The sequence below is a fragment of the Aptenodytes patagonicus genome, chromosome 2 (genome assembly GCF_965638725.1).
Source record: "Aptenodytes patagonicus chromosome 2, bAptPat1.pri.cur, whole genome shotgun sequence".
NCBI lineage: Eukaryota > Metazoa > Chordata > Aves > Sphenisciformes > Spheniscidae > Aptenodytes > Aptenodytes patagonicus.
Genome location: NC_134950.1, coordinates 28,116,168 through 28,137,773, shown reverse-complemented (window position 1 = coordinate 28,137,773; position 21,606 = coordinate 28,116,168). Strand labels below are relative to the sequence as shown.

Sequence of the window (21,606 nt, the reverse complement as noted above, 5' to 3'; positions counted from 1 at the left end):
CTTTAAAGAGCCTCATTAAGAATATATTGGAGTTACTCCTGCTATTATAATTTCATATTGCATTGACACTTCCTTTGTAAGAGTAGTTTACTAAGGGCTTTTGTATTTTCACTCTACTTTAGAAATCTGTTTCAGGCTAAGATTTTAACAAAGGGCTCAGCCAACAAGATATATACAAACAGGAATGAAAAAGGCTCGACTGCTTCTTAAACCATAGAAAACACGCATTACTTCTCACCTGTCTAAAACACAAACCCTGCATTTCTCAGAAAAAAAGCTTTCTGTGCCTATTACCTGCTATAGTATTAAAGCTGGAGATTCTCCCAATGAGTTCAGTACAACTCCTGTCCACTTGCAGAGTGATTAGGTAGGCAGTGAAAGGTGCTCTCTGGCTTCTGTGCTAGTAGTTATGAGTTGCTTGTTTACCCTCAGCAGAGCCAACAGCAGCTGCAAGAGTTGAATGACTTTGATCTCCTAATAGGCAGGTGAATGCTCTGTTTCTGACTCTGAAGAACCCAAGTTCTTTGGGTCCTGCACTTCGGCCACAACAACCCCATGCAGCGCTACAGGCTTGGGGAAGAGTGGCTGGAAAGCTGCCTGGCGGAAAAGGACCAGGGGGTGCTGGTCGACAGCCGGCTGAACATGAGCCGGCAGTGTGCCCAGGGGACCAAGAAGGCCAATGGCATCCTGGCCTGTATCAGAACTAGTGTGGCCAGCAGGAGTAGGGAAGTGATCGTGCCCCTGTACTCGGCACTGGTGAGGCCACACCTCAAATACTGTGTTCCGTTTTGGGCCCCTCACTACAAGAAGGACGTCGAGGTGCTGGAGCATGTCCAGAGAAGGGCAACAAGGCTGGTGAGGGGTCTGGAGAAGAAGTCTTATGAGGAGCGGCTGAGGGAACTGGGGTTGTTTAGCCTGGAGAGAAGGAGGCTGAGGGGAGACCTCATCGCTCTCTACAACTACCTGAAAGGAGGTTGTAGCGAGGTGGGTGTCGGTCTCTTCTCCCAAGTAACCAGCGATAGGACGAGAGGAAATGGCCTCAAGTTGCGCCAGGGGAGGTTTAGATTGGACGTGAGGAAAAATGTCTTTACTGAAAGAGCAGTTAAACATTGGACCAGGCTGCCCAGGGAAGTGGTTGAGTCCCCATCCCTGGAGGTATTTAAAAGACGTGTAGATGAGGCGCTTAGGGACATGGTTTAGTGGGCATGGTGGTGTTGGGTTGACAGTTGGACTCGATGATCTTAGAGGTCTTTTCCAACCTCAATGATTCTATGATTCTGTGATTCTATGATTCTAAGTTATAGGCCAAAGTTAGAAATAATACTCATGAGACTGAATTACAAGTTCTTTGTTGTGCTGAAGTGGGCACTCGATGGCCTCTGAAGTTTGCAGGAAGGATGAGACAGGCCCAGTAGTAAAGTGCGGTAGGACTGGGTAAAGGGAAGCAGCCTCTGTGGTCATCGGAATATTTAAGCAGGGAGGAGGTATGTTTTCCTTGTGGACAAGAAAAACAACTGAAATGAGGAAAGATGGTTCTGGGTAATCACACACAAAATGAACTCGGCAGAATCTGATTGCTTGAGCATATGGACTGACAACTGTTTTAGTAAGAAGTTAGCTACATATTTTGAGCACCGTTTTTGTTAAAAAATATTCAGTTAAATTCTTAAAAATTGCTAAACATACATTGTCTTACAGCAAAAGGAAAGCTGAAAGTTTGTTTTCCCTAAAGGCACAGAAAGTATTTGAGCCTTTTGATGTCTGAGAAGGGTCTGTGGATGCTGTTAGTGACTTGATGCTGTAATGAGTGATGGCATGTACTCAGCTCATGTAAGAAAGAGAAGCATTCAAAAAAAAGTGAAAATTTAGAATTTGGAAAATAATTTTGACACTTGAGTAGAGAGAGATTAGTATAGGTTTTTTGAACTTTTTTTTCATTAAATATATTAAAACATGAACCTATATTAAAAATGAATAATTTAGCAGTGTATTGTCAGCAGTTTGTCGGTGTAAGTTTATTAGGAAAACAAGAATGCATCATATGATCCTATGTAGGAAAGTAAATAAGTAAGTATCTGGCTGAAATAAATTCTAGTAATGAAAACAGATGATAAAATGGGTAAGTACAAGCAGCTAAGTCTGATGGTTTATCCTTGTGAGGGAATACTGTTCAGAGAATGATTTGCTAGGAGTCCCACAGCTCCATGGCTGCAGATTCTTGCGCAGTCCCTGGCGTGGAAACCTCTTGCTTTCCCAGGTGTCTATTCCAGAATTTAATCTTAAGAAAAAAAGAAAACAAAACAGTTCTCTTGCTATCATAAAGATTTTTTTAAATAGATGTGTGTGACACATGCTGTTGATCCTTTCAGTAGAAATGTCTCATGCACTCATCCCACCAGCCTCGGTTAAGGTGTTATGGTGTGCAGGCTGAACTGGAGCTATACAGCCTGCCTCAGATCCCCAAATACTCCGTAATTCCTCATGTACATCGGTGACAATCTCTTCTCCTACCAGCGTATTCTGTAAGATAACAGGGCTCTCCATATGTATACAGGCTATAAAAGTGCCCTTTGTTAGTGAAGTTAGTTATGTTAATATGAAAAGGAAAATTCATCAGTGGCCAAGTTCTGTCAACTTTTACTCACTTGAAATGTCTCTTCTGTGACACAGCTGACCTAATTTGAAAGATTACTCACCTGAGCAACAAACCCTTACACCTTTTTCTTGACTACTTTTTATATAATTGAACTTGGAGGATCCTCTGAAGTAGTTTCATCTGTCATAACACCACACATAGACCTTTGATTTCAGATAGATTTTTATGTAAACTGTTTTCAAATCCAATTTTTTGGGGAGAAAAAAAGTAAAAAGGAGGGAACAGGTTTAAAAGAAAAAGGGGCAATTTGAAAAGCAAGATGTCTACACGTATCCTGAATGTTGCTTGAAAAAAACTGTATTTTAGGCCCAGGTAAAATGTGTATCGTGATTCAAAAAAGAAAATGTGATCCAAAAAACCCCTTCATGGCTCAATGGGAAAATTAAGGGGACTGTCATAGGGAAGAGTTTGGCACTTGAAAAATGGAAAGCTTGACCAAATGAGGTGAGCAGGAAAGCCATGAAATGTGGTAGGTCAAACATATGCAGGAATATTAGAAAGCTAAAAAAAGGGATTTTAAGAGTGCCATGGAGAGGATGATCAAACTGGTAGTTAAAGGTTCTTTAAATACATCAAAATCAGGAAGCTGGGAAAGAAACTGGTGGGACACCTTTCCGAGAAGGCCACAGGACTGTCAAGTTACCAGTGTAATTTCATCTGTCAGTAGGGCTCTGGAGGGAATCCTGGGAACTGCAGACCTGTATTGCACCCCTATTATTACAGACTATAATAAAAAATAAGATCACTGAAAGATATGTATAATCAGAGTCTGTTGAAGAGGATTTAATGTGACTCTTGTAAAGGAAAATCCTACCTCCCTAACCTCCTAGAGTACTGTATGAGTGTCAGTAAGCACATGGAAAAAGGAAATACTTTGAATAAGATATCAGAATGGTGAAACAGCTACTGATAAAGTTCCACACCAAAGGTTACTAAAGAAACTAAGTTGCCCTTGTGATAAAAGAAAAGTTCTTTTATTAATTATTAGCATGTTAAAGGATCAGAAGCAAAAGGTAGGACCTAGTGGTCATTTTTCAGGGTGGAGGTGTCCCTGGTAGGTTACCAAGGCATTCATGCTGGGAGGTTTACTCTATGAAGGCCAAGGTGAAGGTAGAACTGTGTTCACCGTGTCCTGCAGTAGTAGAAATAGAGCTCAGTGAAACTGGTGAGAGATCACTTTATAAAACTTTTAAAGTATAGATTAAAGAAAATACTACAGTAGATGGTGAACTTCTGTAACCTGCTCCCAGAGGATATTGTGGAGGCAGAAAATACAAGCAGGTTCAGAGGTTCGACAAATTCATGAATGCTAGTCCATAATAAAAAACTTAAAGGGTCAGATAAGGATGTGCTTCCCTAACACAAGAGCTATGGATGCTGAGGGATTATGAGGGGAATGGCCTGCAGAAAGTGGCCAGGCTTGTGTGCTTTCCCTGGGTAACACCTACGATTGCCACAGCTGGAGGCAGAGTACTATGCAAGACGGACCATTGGTCTGACATAGTAGGGCATTTCTTATGCTCTTAGAGCTCTGCATGATGTGTTTGTGCTTTTTAATATTGAATTATCATCCTTATTTATCTGTGTGTCATTAAACTTGCTTTACCTCTCTCAGCAAATAAATGTTTCTCTCATAATCTGCCTCCATTTATTAGAGTGCAGATTGTTGAGTTTTCAAACATACACATCCACTAACTATAATGGGCTAGGTACTATGTATACAACATGAATTAATTGTCCTAGAAATTTGAATGGTGAACATTTGGGATCCTCAGACAAAAAGCCGTTTCATCACATCCAAGGTGAGTTAAAAGCATTTCTGATAACTTGAAATCATTGTGAGTTGTTGTGTTTGAACATCTTCTGTTAACGTCTAAATGAATATGCTCACAAAAAAATTTGACATTTAATTCACATGTACAAATGGTATTTTACATGAAGAAATGTGTGTTACATAAAAAGATTACCTTAAAAATTGTCCTTAGCGTGACAGAAATGCACAAAACGGCACTTTCACTCATAATGTCCAAATTTTGAAAAAGTGACCATGAGTACAGACAGATATAGAATCATTAGTGACTAATGCGTGGCTTTTTTTATAGGAACTTTTGCTTTAACTTCCTTAATATCTGCCAACGCAGTTGAGCGTCTTGTTCCTTCAGTCAGCACTAATTTCACTACAAGCAATAATTCAGGAGTTTTGGGCCTATCAGAGTTTGAAATGCAGAGGATTGGAGTTGCAGCAGCAGTTTCATTTCTAGGAGGAATCATTCAGGTCAGTGGTGAACACATATTCTGTATGTTACTGTTGCATTGCATTTGTGACAGCTATGACTTTTGTAATACATTATTTTTCACTTCTCTGAGAAAAACTGACCACGGGTGTGGTCCGATGTTCATGAATAATGAAATTAATGTGTTTTAAGAATTTACTGCTCCTTTGTTGAGATGTAGTAATTGTCTGTATACATGCTCCTTGAGTGTTGCAATATGAAGTAAAACCACATTCAGTCAGCTCTAATATAATATTTAGTTGCTGTTGGTGCTCCCTTTCCTTCTCCTTCAGAGACAAAACATGAATCAGGTCCTGGTAAGCACTGACATATTCCTGAGGTTTTCTATTGCTCTTGGCTTGAAAAGAAATATTATACAATATTCAATAATTAAAAACAGTAGGGAAAACATCTTTAAATTTTCTTTAGAGTTCACACACCCATCGTTAAAGTGAAATAAATTAGTAAAACACCTCTTCAAATGATTCTGCAAAGCTTATTCAAATGATCAGAGGTCTTTTAAATTTTTTCTCTTTTCCTATTCCGACTACAAGTGCTGAGTTCCTTTATCCATTGCCAGTTACTTAGGTCTTCAAAGGTGGCTTCCCTCTTTCCTTGTAAATATTAAAATGGAAGAAATGTTCCAGCACTCAACATTACAACACCTCCTGGGTACCTGGCCTCCTGAAAGAAACTTGTACCCCTGTACTTGGTGCTTTGGATCCCTCTACTATGCAAAGGATGAGCAAAGGAGCCCTGAACGGGATCTCCAGTGCCTTGCACGCTTAGCAGGAACTGGGGCATATGCTTATGTTAGTTGGTAGGAAATATCAAGAAGCATGGTCATTTCTGTTGCATGTTTTTCATTCTTTTATTGGTTACAGAATTATGACTTGGGATAGCAGCATGAGGGAAACCCTACAGACAACATACAAGAGTAGAGCTGATGCTGATTGTGCCTGGCTGCTGCATGTGTTGTCCTGTTGCACCAATGTGTGCAACACAACACTGCATCGTGTGCAGGGTGCTTGTAACAGCAGAGTCCTTTGAGCATGTACAGAGCTCTTCATGTGGGAGTGCTGTGCTCAAAGCCTGACAATCTCCTACATCATCCCCAGAGAGGCCAAAATGCCTCAAGCAGGAAGTTGGTGCCTGCATTTGATTTAACTTCAAAATCCGATGCAGAATTTTTTTGCTTAGCTGCTGCAGAATCCCATTAGATGTGTAAATCCTCTAGACCTCTTACTCTTTCATTCTGAAAAGTTCTGCTTTTTCATATGCCTTCAACCGCACCGACTGACTTATCTCAGCCTGTCCCCTGTTTAAGCCTGATTGGAATGAGAAGAACTAGAAAATCCTCTGCCTGCATCTTCAAAGCAGGTCTGATAGGGAACTGTGCCACCTGCATGGGCTCCTCTCCCAGGTCAGTAATGTCACTTGCATTAGAGTCATACTAATGCAGCTGGTGCTTGTAGTGCTGCCACTAGTCCTTTATGAGAGTTTAATGGTTAGACGCCAGATTAAAATACTTGTTTCCTAGAGGAGTGCCTTGAAGCTGCTGATAATGTGATATGCAAGTGAAAGTCTGGATCCAAGGCTGTGACTAAACTTTGCCGTCATCACAGGTGCTGTTAAGCATGGGAATCCACATTTCTCATCATGATTCCAGTCTCCTGGCTAACAGCTGCTGCAATTCCCAGATTAGGTGACATCTTGCTGGTAATGGAGAGCTAAGTCAGTGACCTGCTTCTACTCATCAGATTAAACTAGAAATTAATGAGTAGCCTGGAATAGATGAGGTACTCTGGGACAAGAAGAATAATGATGTGATGCATTTTGAGGCAACAGTTTTCTATTGAAGACATCCTGAAATACAAAAAGAAGTGGAACTGTCAGTGTGGTTGGTAATTAGGATGGTACTCCTGGGAAGGGGGCAGACCTGGGTTATGGTGTCCACTATAAGACTGTTTCTTTATACTGAAAAAAGTAAAAATGCAGTGCTTTAACCAGCCACTAATTACACAAAACTGACTGATGCTATGACTATCCCGTACCTTGGGCAGCTTCCACACAAAGGATGAAATGTCCCTTCCCAAAACAGCTGGCTCCTTCTTAGAAATAGTAGGTAAAGACCGGAACCTCCTTGTCCAGAAAAGCAATCTGATACTATTTTTCTAGTAGCCTGGCTAAGTACTCTAATCAGCAAATAATGTTAAAGAAAAAAAAGGAAAAAACATACAAAATAGTGAGTCATTATTTTATTATCACAAGGGAAGAGGTGTGTTTTTGAGATGAACTGCTGTTGGCTGCTTTGTGTTTTGTGAAGATCATAGGTGTGTGTTTGTGTGTGAGGCAAGCTCTGAGCAGGCTTTGTGAATCTCAGTGCCATCTAGACCTAAAATAAATTAGAATTGGTTTCTGATCATCAGACAAGAATAGGTGGAGCTTATAAGATTTGAAACTTGGGGCTTAGCTGCCTAAATTTTTTTCAAGTAATAAATTTCAGATTCCTAAACTGCTTTTTAAATCTAATGTTTGAGGGAGTGTTCATAAAAGAGGGAAGTTATTTAGGTATCTTAAGAGGCATTCTGATGAAGATAACATAGTATTAAAATAGAAAATAAGTAAACATAAAATAAAAACTGTAATTACCAAAACAATTTAATATAATGAATTCACAGAGACTATTCCATATTTAAAAGCAGAATGGAAGGTATTATGCAGATTTTTCATGTTTGTGTAACTGCTACTCTATAAAGATAAACAGGGCATGGAAAGCTAATCAAGTTAATGGAATTATTCCCTGATATTAAATACCTCAGAGGTATTGATGGGAGAGGAAATAACAGAACATAACAGATGCCTGTGGAAGAATTTTGTAATTAGAATTGGATGATGCCTTTATAGCATCAAAAAATCCTCAAAAAAGCTTTTGGGTAAGGTTTTTCCCCCCCCTATTAGTATATTATATGTGGAAGAATGCTTGCATAAATATATGTGTCTAAAAAACCCCTCAACATACTAAACTGAAATTCAACATTAAATTTGCTGAATAAATAGAGGAAAGCTGCTCTCAGTTCAAAGTGAGAAAAAAATAATTTTTATCCTAGAAAAAAACCTTTATTCTCTTAAGGACCGCAGTGCTACAGACTTCAGTTGTGCTACTCTTCTGTAAATGAGAAATAGCTGGTTATTGTATTCCAGTCTTCTACATTTTTACTGGTAAGTTTTTCAGCTACTGTATTTTAAAAACTTACATATAATTAGTTGCTGATGTACAATATTGGAAACAAAAAGTGTTTCTGGTTACCAGGAGAACAAATTTACATGGTCTATTATCAGATTGCTTAATAATGAAGGAGCACATTTGAATATGAAATTTTTGTAAGGATAATATTCTTGTCCAAAGCTTTGTTTCCCTGTAGGGAAAATTATGCTGCACTGTTCTATGTTATATAGTTTTTCATGAGGTACAAACATGAGTCTTTATCATACAGTGATAATCAGGAAGAGTTCATTTTTCTTTCACAGTGGAAATAACTTCTTGCAGGCTTATATTCTGTATCTTGAAAAGTACAACTAGGCTGGATGGGAGTCCTGGTTCCCACAATTACAGTACAGCATGCTACGTGTTAGTCCAGAAAGACCAGAGAAAGAAGTCTTTTTCAGGTCCTGGAGTGAGGAAAGCTCATGCCACACACCATCAGAAGCTATCAAACACTCTCAAGCCATCCGCAATGAACTTAAGAGCTGCAATTCAAAAGACCAAAAACTACCAATTATAAAATCTACTGAAACAGGCCAAGAAAAGTTTTAAATTGATGACTCAGTCAAGCTGAACTGTCCGTGTCTGACTGTTGTCTCCAGATGGTCCATAGATGTCTTCACTTTTGCAACCTCTGATTTTGGGATAACCAATACAACATACTAAATGAGAGGCTCACAGTCTGTACTGTTTCCTTCCGAGAGATACTCCCCATGGCTGACCTCATCTTCTTGCCTTCTTCACCTACTATTTCTTGCCTTCTTTGCCTCAGTCTGCCTTCTTTGCCTCAGTCTTTAACAGGCAGACCAGTTATCCTCAGGGTACTTGGCCCCCTGAGCTGGAAGACAGGGACGGCGAGCAGGATGAACCCCCCATAATCCAAGAGGAAGCAGTCAATGACCTGCTACGCCACCTGGACACTCACAAGTCTATGGGGCCGGATGGGATCCACCCGAGAGTGCTGAGGGAGCTGGCGGAGGAGCTCGCCAAGCCACTCTCCATCATTTATCAGCAGTCCTGGTTAACGGGGGAGGTCTCGGATGACTGGAGGCTTGCCAATGTGACGCCCATCTACAAGAAGGGCTGGAAGGAGGATCCGGGGAACTACAGGCCTGTCAGCCTGACCTCGGTGCCGGGGAAGATTATGGAGCAGATCATCTTGAGGGCACTCACAAGGCATGAGTGGGACAACCAGGGCATCAGGCCCAGCCAGCACGGGTTCATGAGAGGCAGGTCCTGCTTGACCAACCTGATCTCCTTCTATGACCAGGTGACCCGCCTAGTGGACGAGGGAAAGGCTGTGGATGTGGTCTACCTGGACTTCAGCAAGGCCTTTGACACCGTCTCCCACAGCATTCTCCTCGAGAAGCTGGCGGCTCATGACTTAGACAGGTGTACTCTGCGCTGGGTCAAAAACTGGCTGGACGGCCGGGCCCAGAGAGTTGTGGTGAATGGAGTTACATCCAGTTGGCGGCCGGTCACGAGCGGTGTTCCCCAGGGCTCAGTGTTGGGGCCGGTCTTGTTCAATATTTTTATCCATAATCTGGAGGAGGGGATCGAGTGCACTCTCAGTAAGTTTGCAGATGACACCAAGTTGGGTGGGAGTGTTGATCTGCTCGAGGGTAGGAAGGCTCTGCAGAGGGACATGCACAGGCTGGATCGATGGGCCCAGGCCAATTGGATGAGGTTTAACAAGGCCAAGTGCCGGGTCCTGCACTTGGGCCACAACAACCCCATGCAGCGCTACAGGCTTGGGGAAGAGTGGCTGGAAAGCTGCCTGTCGGAAAAGGACCTGGGGGTGCTGGTTGACAGCCGGCTGAACATGAGCCGGCAGTGTGCCCAGGGGACCAAGAAGGCCAATGGCATCCTGGCCTGTATCAGAACTAGTGTGGCCAGCAGGAGTAGGGAAGTGATGGTGCCCCTGTACTCGGCACTGGTGAGGCCGCACCTCGACTACTGTGTTCAGTTTTGGGCCCCTCACTACAAGAAGGACATTGAGGTGCTGGAGCGTGTCCAGAGAAGGGCAACGAGGCTGGTGAAGGATCTGGAGAAGAAGTCTTATGAGGAGCGGCTGAGGGAGCTGGGGTTGTTTAGCCTGGAGAAAAGGAGGCTGAGGGGAGACCTCATCGCTCTCTGCAACTCCCTGAAAGGAGGTTGTAGCGAGGTGGGTGTTGGTCTCTTCTCCCAAGTAACTAGCGATAGGACGAGAGGAAATGGCCTCAAGTTGCGCCAGGGGAGGTTTAGATTGGATGTAAGGAAAAATGTCTTTACTGAAAGAGTGGTTAAACATTGGAAGAGGCTGCCCAGGGAAGTGGTTGAGTCCCCATCCCTGGAAGTATTTAAAAGACGAGTAGATGAGGCACTTAGGGACATGGTTTAGTGGGCCTGGTGGTGTTGGGTTGACGATTGGACTCGATGATCTTAGAGGTCTTTTCCAACCTCAATGATTCTATGATTCTATGATTCTTAGCCCATGCAGCAAATGATCAGAAAGAGTCCCATCACTTTTTGTTCGGTTTAATGGTGAAAAAAAGCCGCACCTTCCAGAACATGGTATTTTGAGGGGTTTAAAATTCATTCTCCAAAACCGAATTCAAGCAGCAGGTAACATGATATCAGCCTTTCAATTGCTGTAGGCAAAAAGTTCGAGATTAGTGATTTCCAAAGAGCCGTTATGTGATAAAAATTTTTACTGGCCATAAAGTGAGATTGACTACACAGTGAGAGTGGAATTTTAACAATAATAAACTGAGCGCGTTGTCATGGGAAGAAAGTATTGCAAGTGGACAAGAACCAAAAGGGCTTGAATTAATGAACATAGAGGCCTTTGCTTTTTGCAATTACTCCTTCCTCTTCTGGATAAATCCCCATTCTCTTCTACTTGTCAGAGTAAAATTATGGAGCAGTAAAGACAGCTGCAAGAAAAGGTTCCGTTTGCATTATCTTTCTTCCATTTTGAACTTTTTTTTTTCCTATATTTTTTTTTTAGAAATCCCACATTCCACCACTTCTGTCTAATCACTTGGTTTTATAGCTTGTTTCCATGATCTTTTCTCCTTTACTGCGCATTAACTCAAGGCTGCTTTCCCTCACTTTCTCCTGTGTTTTTTTTTCCTTTCTCTGATAGCTCCTGACTTCATTCACATTAATTTAATCAAGAATGTATACCTGGTGAAAGTAAAATTTATCTCAAGAAAGTTACGTCTTAATGAGCCTTTTTACATGGTGTGATGTCCTGAAAAAGTTGCACAAAGAAACTAGAGCCATGTGCCTTTCAAACCATGTTTGTTACTGTGATTGTTCTCTCTCTGAAATATTCCTTCATCCCCTAAGAACTAAATTTGGAAAAATGAAAAATTCTGGAGACAATCCTAAAATATGTGAAAATTTTGTTCCTTTTACAGTTTAAGAAAAGCCCAGTTTAGTACAAATAATGAAAAGAGAAAGCTATTTGCCTTTGGCATTTTTTTGTATTTCAGTTTTTGCTGTTCTGACAGTTCACTGTCAGTTTTGCCTGGAGTTTGTCTGCATCAAGAAGAAAGAAAAATCATACAATATATTCGAAAATAAGATGGGAAACCTGCAAAAATGAGTATCACAAACACAGCGAAGATAAAGTAGTTTATTAGACATTTCTTTAAGAATATTGAATTTTCTACATTTTGGCTATTGCTTAGTGAGTGAAAGATTTTATGATGTAATGCAATGTGATGCAATTGTGTGCTGTCAGCTCAGCTTAGTTTCAAATGGTGTTTATCCAAAAAGCAGCCAAGCTATATACCTGTTGCCCAGCGCGGAGGGTTAACTGGAGAGTTGATCTGGGCCTGTATAAATGCTAAAAATTTTAAGTATGTCTGTCAAGACAATTCACATGCAACTAGATTTGGGAGGCTTGTGTCAAAACAACTCTTTGCCCCGTCTTGATCTAAGCAGTTTCTGTACACTCCTCATGTTGCAAGGACAGCAGGAGTTTCCCATACCAGCGTATGCTGAAAATTACACCCTCCTCCCCAGATGTATTCTGTTCTGGTTGCTTCATTATTAGATCTTCAGCGTGGAAGATATATGGATGCACATTACATTTATTTAACTATAATGTAAGCAAAGAGTAGGATGTACACACTGATGAAGCATGCCTTTGTTTCTGGAAGTCCTGAACTACCTTCTGCAGTTACAGACGTGGGACCAAGCATAGGCTGCTGCTTGTTTAACTGAGTGGCTACAGAAATTGTCTACCTGAAACCATACTCATGGTTTGGATGTATTTTACATAACCCACGGTTATAAACAAACAACAAAAAGTATGTTTGAAATGTGACCTTTTAGTTACTACCTGTGAAACATCCCCCTAAAATGCTGAAGATTTAAAGTAAAAAAATTAAAGTAAAAAGAAAAAGTAAATATGAGAGTGGTGCTGAAGTTGCTAAGTTGTGCAATCATTACACCATTTCCCTGTAATTCACCCTAATAACTTTCCCTGAAATGCTAGTATTAACTAATACTTCTCTGTGGTATTATGTAGTTCACAGAATTGCCTCTGTGGTTTTGATTCCACAGCTAAATAAACATCCATCTCATTGTCTGGAAACTAAGCTATTACACAGTTAGAAATTTCACATCCATACAATAAAAACTGATCTTAGAAAACAAACAAAAATTCACTGGGGAAGGGAGAATTTAATTCTTATTGAACTTTGCTACTGTGAACAATGTTTTAAATATATGAATAGGCACACTGTGAGAACAAACAGCTAAACAAAATATCTGAAGTTAGTAATTATCGGTTTTAGGCCTCACTAACTAAATTACTACTTACTGAGGATATAACAGTAATTATCATTTTTGGGGTCCAATCTTGAATGGCAATCAATGTTCTGATTGTTTGTAGTACAGAGCCATCCACATGTTATTAGTGGGAAATAGAAACAAAAATCTCAAATTTAGTCTCTCAGATGGAAGAGGAAATCACTCACTAGAGGGTTTTGTGGTAAATTAAAAGCCACTCACTTTGGTATTTTTGTTTCTTTTGTGCTATTATACTCGTAGCTCACTGTACACAGGTGAGATTTATGGTGAAAAAATAAATGGTATTCAGGCGTAAAGAGTGATAACATTTGGAAATGATTCTTTTAGCTTCAGAAAAAAACCAAAATAAAGCAAAGGAGGCTGTGATATATTCCAAAAGGATGATATTTAGTATGGTAAACACAAAATAATCCTCTTAGAAAGTTTTGTAACAAGCAACTCTGTGCCAAGAGCATGTAACTTTTCAGGCAGAAGAATAGCAAATGCAAAAGATTATGGAAGTAAGAAACTGCTTTTTTATCTAATGAATCTGCAGAACTCATTGTAAGGGGAGATAATTTAAATGTAACTTAAAATCTTAATATGGATCAGAAAAGGATTAAGTGTTATGCTAACCACAGTAGCATCTGTAGGTATGTAACAACCTTGTTCAAAGAATTAAGAGCTGTCAAATCTCATTCTTCAGAGGAAAAGAGTGATTGCAGTCTGGGATAAGGGGAGAAAACACAGTAGTACACAATAATACTTTGGGTATTTGTCCTATATTCCTACAAAGTATCTACAATAGTTGTAGATTCAGCTGTAGTCCAGATTCCTGAATTAGAGAGGAATATTATTCTTTCATTATATGCCTGTACTCTGAAATACCTTCTGTAAAAGTTGCAACAAAGCTGAAATAATCTTCAAGGTCAAATATAGCTGAGCCAAAGTCTATTCTTTTTTTCTAGCAGAGAAGTCCAGTTTGTATATGGGATTGTGTTTGTGAAATTGGATGTTGAATTTTTCTTTCTGTTTTAAATTTCCTGATTGTATACACATGTTCTACTTTAAGTTAGTTCAAGTATTTCTCAAATGCACAGGAAGTAGATTTTAAAGGTCTTTAAAATACTTTACTTTTACTATAAGTTTATAAAGTTTGTCCATACAGAACACATAACCGTATAAACATCCCTGTTTCTCTGTAAAGAGATAAGTATTTTTATATCCTCCGTCATCTGAAGCAGCTACTGTTGCTCCCTTACCTGAATATCTGCAAAACCAGAAACCTCAGCGTATGAGGATGATGTAACTAGAGGTAGTGGACTGGTGATACTTGACGTATTTGATATTATGATATTGTAGCATGAGAGCACCAAATATTATGGTATATTGAACCGTAGGTGCAGGGTCAGTGGGATATCAGGAGGCTAAGGGTCCGCCGGAGGAGCAAAGCAGTTGTGTGACTGCGTGGGAAGGGAAATCTGATGATGCAGCAGCCTGGGGCAGGGCAGGGCTCCGCAGGATGATGGAGGTCTCACCATGAGACTCATTTCTGTAGTTTTAGCACCTAATAAATTTAGTAGCTGTTGAAATTACTAACTTGGGAATCCTGATATTGACAAGTTGGCAGTCGGTAAGATGGACCAAGATACAACCTTTTGCTTACTCAGGCTGAATAGCAGTGAAGCAGGAATGAGTTGTAGCACCACCTTCACCTTTTGAGTTGCTTTACTTCATGTTGCTGTGTTGAGTTGATATTTTTATTGAGTTGATGTTTTTATAGTGTTTATTGTGCTCACGTATTTGAGTGGGAGAGAGTACTAAGCATTGCGTGAAGACAGTTTCTCTGAGTCTGCTTTTGTTACTAAACTAATGTTAGAGTCTGGTAAACTGGTGATGTGAGTAAGATAATGCAGGTAAACCCATAGAGCTTCAGTGGGTTCCATTTTCAGCTATAGTTGTCCTTCAAAGGACTTTTGCTTTTTATCTTTATCTCATTGATCTTACAGTTTATTAAAAGGACCCTGGCTCATTGTCCTGCCACCAGGAAGCTGTATTTTATTATAACTGCCGATACTCATGCCTTTGCCTTTTAGGTAGCGATGTTTATGCTGCAGTTGGGCAGTGCCACTTTCTTGTTAACAGAACCAGTGATAAGTGCGATGACAACAGGAGCAGCTACACACGTTGTGACTTCACAAGTGAAATATCTGCTGGGAATGAAAATGCCGTATATATCGGGACCACTGGGATTTTTTCATGTGAGTTCAGTAAAAGAGATGGGTTATTCCATTAGCTAACATTTTCTTAAATAACTGCACTATTTGGCTATATATAAGTGTAAGAAATTTGTTATGCATGCATGTGAATGAACAGAAGATGTAATACAAAAACCTTCATCTTGCTAGGTCTGTTTGTAAGACCAGATCAGGAAAACTTGACGAAGAATTAGCTGGAATGGGTCTTATTTTGAAAGGATACAGTAATCAATTTAAAATATGTGTATTACAGCATCAATAATTCTATTTATTATCCTAAGCAATTACACACTTGTTCAGGGAAGGTTAACTCTTTCTGGATCAGCATGTGGGAGGGATATATCCAAATATCATTCTAAATGTATTTTCTTCATATTTTGCTGAATGAAACCTGACCATCATTGTGATAAAAGGAAAATGACCCATGATTTGTGGATCTCCTATGCAAAAATTACCCTAGATATGTTACTTATTGCTTTATGCTTTGCCATAAACACAGCAAGTGTACAGCTTTAAGGTAATTTTTATAAAATGTATACAGCCTTTCATATAGTATCATGGTTACTCCCTTTGGAAAGTAGATATTGTTGGCTGAAACCTTAAAGGGCAAAGTTGTATAATCTTATTGCATAAAAGATATGAGAACATATTCTTTACAGTAACTTATTCCAGCAAACCCTGAGTTTAGGTGCTGTGAGCATAATCTCTTGGCAGAAGCATTAGTAGTATTACAATGGTATCTGTCAGAATGATATTTTGCTCATAATAAAACTTTATTTACTTGCTGAAGTGATATTTACATTGCACCAATAGCAAGAAATTAATTGATTACCAGATGAAGTGAGCCTTCATCTAGTTAGCCACTATATTAAGACACCTTATTTAAAAGCACTGACTATATTTTCTTGCACTGCTCTGCTCTTTATTTTTTCCTATTATTTTGGGAAATTTGTTAATGCGAACTCTGTGTAAGGAGATGTTGCTTTTTAGAATGTTATTTCACAGTATTATAAATTTGATAACATTTCATATGGATAATCCATTGGTAAGTTTTTTACAGGACCAATTTATTAATGAGAATTAGGGGCATAAAATAAACACAAGTAATTTATCTTGTAGGGACATAACTAAAAGTGTCATAGCCATTTTTTTGAGTAGTCAGTTGGCCTGTGAGATTATTACAAATGATTCATCATATATTAAAATATTTTTTAAGTCTTTAAAAACCTTTTCATAAATACTTCTTAATATAAAATGTGACTAGCCTCTTTTTCATGGCGTTTCCATGGAGACTATACTTACATATAGGAATATTGTCATCTTGTAGAGATGACTGGTGTTAAGTACCACAGCCAAGACATAATCAAAATATACCTTATGAGCAATAATAAAGAACAGCAGTGATACAAAGAAATATTTCCACATTGGTGGGCTGATGATATCATAAATGATGTCGTTAAAATACTTTGAAAGAAATCTGTTCCCTTATCCCTCATATTTTTTAATCTATCTGAAACAAGTTCTTTGCCCTTCACTTCACTTTTGAAATCAAAGCCCTTTGCACATTTTCCAAAGAAAAAATTTCCTGATTTTTTTAAGGTTTTGAATTGCTCTGTAGAATTGTGTGAAAACAAATGAACAGACAAAAAACCCTCTGTACAACTTAAAAGAATAATAAAAAAGTCTCCACATTTAGAAGGGACAATTTTACCGTACAAGTATTTTAAAAGGTTTCTGGTATCTGTTCAGACTTATGGGTTGCTTTAAGAAGGTCCAGTATCTCAGTCAGAAGCACCAGATTTAGATTTTAACAATCATTTTTTTCTGTGATGGTAGTTTTATATGAAAATTATACTAATTAGATATATGTTAGTATGCACATGTTACTAGAGAGTGAAAGGCAAATTTGGCATGTCTCTCCGGACATGTGCTTTACTCCAAATCGTTGAAACCCAAAGACTGGTATTTTTGCTTACATTTTTTTTTTTCTCCACTCCAGAACACCTCCCACTCACAAAGCTGATTGCTTTGCCTCAGGCAGCCTTTGGGTTGGCAAAGCAAGAATAAGAATGTTTAATAAAGTGTGATAGGAGAGTTGAAAGTAAAGCAAGCTAGTAAAATGGATTCTTTATAGCAAGTGAGATCATGATTAAATATGTAAAAATGAGCTTTTTATATGGAGAACAAATCTACTACACTGGCATTGAGCCTATGGGATTTTTGTGTTTACACATAGTTTATGTAATTTATTAAATTTCATTTTCCTTTTACGTGGTTTGTAATACTGCAATAGAGCTGCACATTGCAGCATCAATTGGTATTTTACAAATGGGAAAGGCAAGGTGAAGGTGAAGAAGAAAAATGGTGAGGGAAGACTACGTGTGAGATCTAATTTTTACAAGGGCCAAGAAAAGTGTCATCAAGTTTTACTTAATATCTGACAACAGAAAAACATATCTATATTTGCCCTTTATCCATGTGTAGATATATTTATCCTTCCACAAGTTTCTGAGAAAACGCAGTACTGCAAAATGAACTCCTGCAACATAACAAACCTACTTTGCAAAGCGGGATCTTTTGTGGTTGTGTTGCAAGTTTGTTGCAAAATCCTTGTGGTTGTGCTGCAATTAGCCAAAAAAACCTTCATGTTCCTGCTATCAGGCCTTTTTTTGTTCCTTTTTTTTCCAGTTTGTTCCCTATACAGTTCACAAGAATTGCCTGTACTTTTTTCCCCACAGTATGTTACATTTGTCTAACAAACATCAGAATGAAACATTTTTGAAAATGCAATGAGGTCATCTACTGTTAAACTTTATTAAGTATTTTAACTAATGTGTTCCTTTAATTCTTTTTTTTTGCTTCAGCGTCTATACTCATTTTAGAACTAATATTCTGGGGTTTCATGCATACATAAAAAAAAAAGAACTCAGAGGATTTCATTATTACATGTTCTTTCTAGAGTATAAACCATTACAATGTTCATTATTACCCTATGAAAGTATGTGAAAATATAGTGGAACTCAAAGCCGTTAATTTCCCATGAGAATAGGGACATTCAGTGCCTGTATAGATATGTGTGCAAAGTTAGAATATTGCTTTTTTCACTTATGTGCAAATTTATATCAATTGCCAAAATGTTCACTGATTCCTCATAATATTGTCAGATCATTTCCATAAAAATTTTTACACAAAACTAGCAATAAAAATAAAAAACAAGAGGCAAACAGCTCAATATATTATTGCTGTATTTTTAAATTTTGTTAATTATATAATGACACAAGAATTTGCTTCGTACACTGCAATATCAAACTAAATTCTGCTACAGAATTTCTACATTATTTCAGTAAGGGCATCATCAAAATATGTGAAATACTGAATTCATGATGATGTTTGTGATTAAAAATTTACAAATATTTCTTTTGAATCCGATATCAGTGCTATTACAAGCTTGAGCTTTAGGTGCTTACATTTAGGATTTACACTTTCACCTCAGATGAGTACAGTAACTGACTGGACAGTATAACATGTGAGCTGTATAGTATAGAGAGAGAGCTATAGTATATGTTAACCACATTCATGTTAAAAGCCACATGCTCCTTTTTTCTGAAGACCCTGTGAGTGGTTTGTGAAATGGTCTCCTGGCTTTGCCGGTCATATAGTGAAATGGGTGTTTTTAGGTTTTCGGAGAATGGTTACCTGGGAACAGACTAGTCAGTGGAAGCTCTTTAGTCTGATGTAATAACCAATTTAATATTTATGTATTACTGCCAGAATTGTTTCAGTGTACTACAGACACTTTGGGGATAGGGCTGTTGGTGTTACTGAACTCGTACGAGCTACGAAGCATTGGTAGTCCCATTCTTTTTCATTTATTGGCTGATGTAGACTACACACTGAAGGGTATGATTTGAAGAGCAACACTCAGGAATACACTAGGCAGTTCATATAAAATGTTTGTTGCAAAGTCTGAAAAAGCTATGACAAAGGTCTACAAGATTTGGCTATATATTTTAAAAATTAAATGGAAGCTTCTTTTTTAGTCAATTTGTAAAGAAAGACAAATTCTAAAAGCTTATGCATATTTCTTTGTAATCCTTCATTAAAATTATTCACCCAACCTTATGTCTCACTTTGTCTAGGAAAATTAAATTGAACGCCATCAACACGGATAGCTAATGCTGACACTTCAATAGACACATTTCAAAATAAACCCACATCTCTTTGACTTCAACTATTAGGAATCAATCCATTTCTTCCCTTTTCTTACCACTTCACCTTAGATCTAGCTCAGCCTTTGGTGAGTTTGTGGGCACAGTTTGCAATATAGTTTTCCAGATTGCCTCCTTTCGTCCTAATTAATCACAGCTTCTGCTTGGGCACTGCACCAAGTCCTGTGCTCTCTTGAAAATGCATTCTTGGAAAATTATGGGTACAGAGACTAGTCCCAAGGCACTCAAGACACAATCCACATTGTCTGATTACAGTGGGGCAATATGTAGTTAAAAACTGTGATTTCATTACCATTCTTCAGATTTATGACATGTATAGATCATATTATTTAACAAGTTGATTTTAAAATGTTTTCCTGGGTTCTGAGAAACGTTTGTGCTGGGTTATACTGCGCATCCTTAATCAAAAGTCCAAGGGCTAAATTTCAAAGGCCTGGACTAAATTTTCCTCTTTATGAGGAAAATTACATTTTGTCTTTTTTTTTTTCTGCAACCATTTTTAGAGGTGTTTTAATTTTTTTTCCCCTTTTATGAAAATATTCTTAGGGTGAGAGAGGAAAAATTGGAAGTTTTTTGTAATTTACTCATTCTTCAAAATGAGCATAATCTCTTCAAGGAGTGACAGAATCAGAATAGTGGAAAAAAATAGTATCATCATATTGACCACCTTTCTGCTAGAACAGGGTTCTTTCCTAAGATAATTTTTCTAGTACTTTTTCCTGTCCAGTATAAATATATGTATTTAAGTTCCAAACTGTCAAACCTTATCAGCATTATACATGTATTTGAGAATAGGTTCTCTGGGGCAGAAAATTATTAATCATTATTTTGATAAAACTACAAGTGTCACTTTTCATTTAGTTTAGTGGTCATCTTATTTGTTGCCAGAGAAAACACCTTTTTTTTTTAATATTATTTTTTCAAGCCTCAGTTGCTTGATTTTATTATCCTTAATACTGTGGTTTAAAAAGAAGTTACTTGTGATGCAGTCTAAATCTACATCCTAGATTTTAACTTCTGTTCTCTATATGGTTTACATTTCAGGCTACACAATAATTCCAAGAATATAAATGCAGAATTCAAGGGACTGAGCCTACCTTGTTTTTTTCCCCTGCAGCTTTAGTAAGCATGTGTATTATATCTATTTTCATGCCTCTCTGTTCCTCCAGGAAATAGACTATAGCTTTTATTCATGAGGCCTGAAAATAACTTGTGATAGGCGTCTGGTTATTTCTCTGTTTAGTGGGACAGAGGTTTCTTCTACCTTCCTTCAGCCCTTCTAACCATTCCAGTAAACTTGTGAATTTTTTCATTACTTTCTGTTAGTCTGTTATGATACCGATTTATGCCTCATTTTCTGGACCCTCAAATTCAGAGTAGAACTGAAATTACAGTTCACTGGTAACTGTGGCATCTGTGCTGGTGTGAAGGCAACTGCATTTATCTGAGTCTGTTACTTACAACGTTGTATTCTTCATCAGATCCTTGTTACTCATCACCATTGGTCATTCTATTCCTGTTCTGTATTTCTATTCCACATGTTCCTTATATTCAGCACCATATTTCCTTTCTTCATCATAGACCCAACTATATTGTTCTGTGTTTTACAGCATGTTGCACCACACCTTAAACTTTGAAAAGCTGTGGCCTTCCCACTTGCAGCTCCCCATAGCTCTGCTCCAGTCTCCTCTTTCTCTTCTAACACTGCAGTCTGCCTCTCACGTGCAGTGATGTAACCATTCCCCAACATCCCAGAGCCCGCTGTGGCAGGACTTTGAACCTCATGGTCCAGCATGCCTCACCCCTCGCACCCGTGCACCTGTAATTCCCGCACCTTGCCATGGAGAGTTTCCCCTGGAAAGAACTTGCCACTGATGTGTGAATCACCCCTGCTTCCCCTACTCTCTTTTTACCTCTTGCTTTGCAGCTTTTAACTTATAAGTTTATGCTAGGGAAAGAAACAGGGCTTAGTAGATAATATTAGTTATTTAACTAGCCAATAACATACGTACACAAAGCTTGACAGCTAATTAGTGTGTGCAGCATCTGGACCTGATCAACGCATGCTCCATGGAGCACTGTTTGCGTAAATGGGCAAGAGCAACCAACAGGGAGATGGAGTGTGCCCTGCTGACGCTAT

General features: G+C 38.6%; 1 protein-coding gene across 1 annotated transcript in view; it reads left to right on the top strand.

Annotated features, from left to right (window-relative positions):
* Positions 1 to 21,606, top strand: part of SLC26A7 (solute carrier family 26 member 7) — a 75,754-nt gene that overhangs the window by 15,884 nt on the left and 38,264 nt on the right. The window contains exons 3-4 of the mRNA XM_076332169.1: positions 4,759 to 4,931; positions 15,076 to 15,240. Coding sequence (XP_076188284.1) covers positions 4,759 to 4,931; positions 15,076 to 15,240 — 338 coding nt within the window. The remainder of the gene's footprint in view (positions 1 to 4,758; positions 4,932 to 15,075; positions 15,241 to 21,606) is intronic.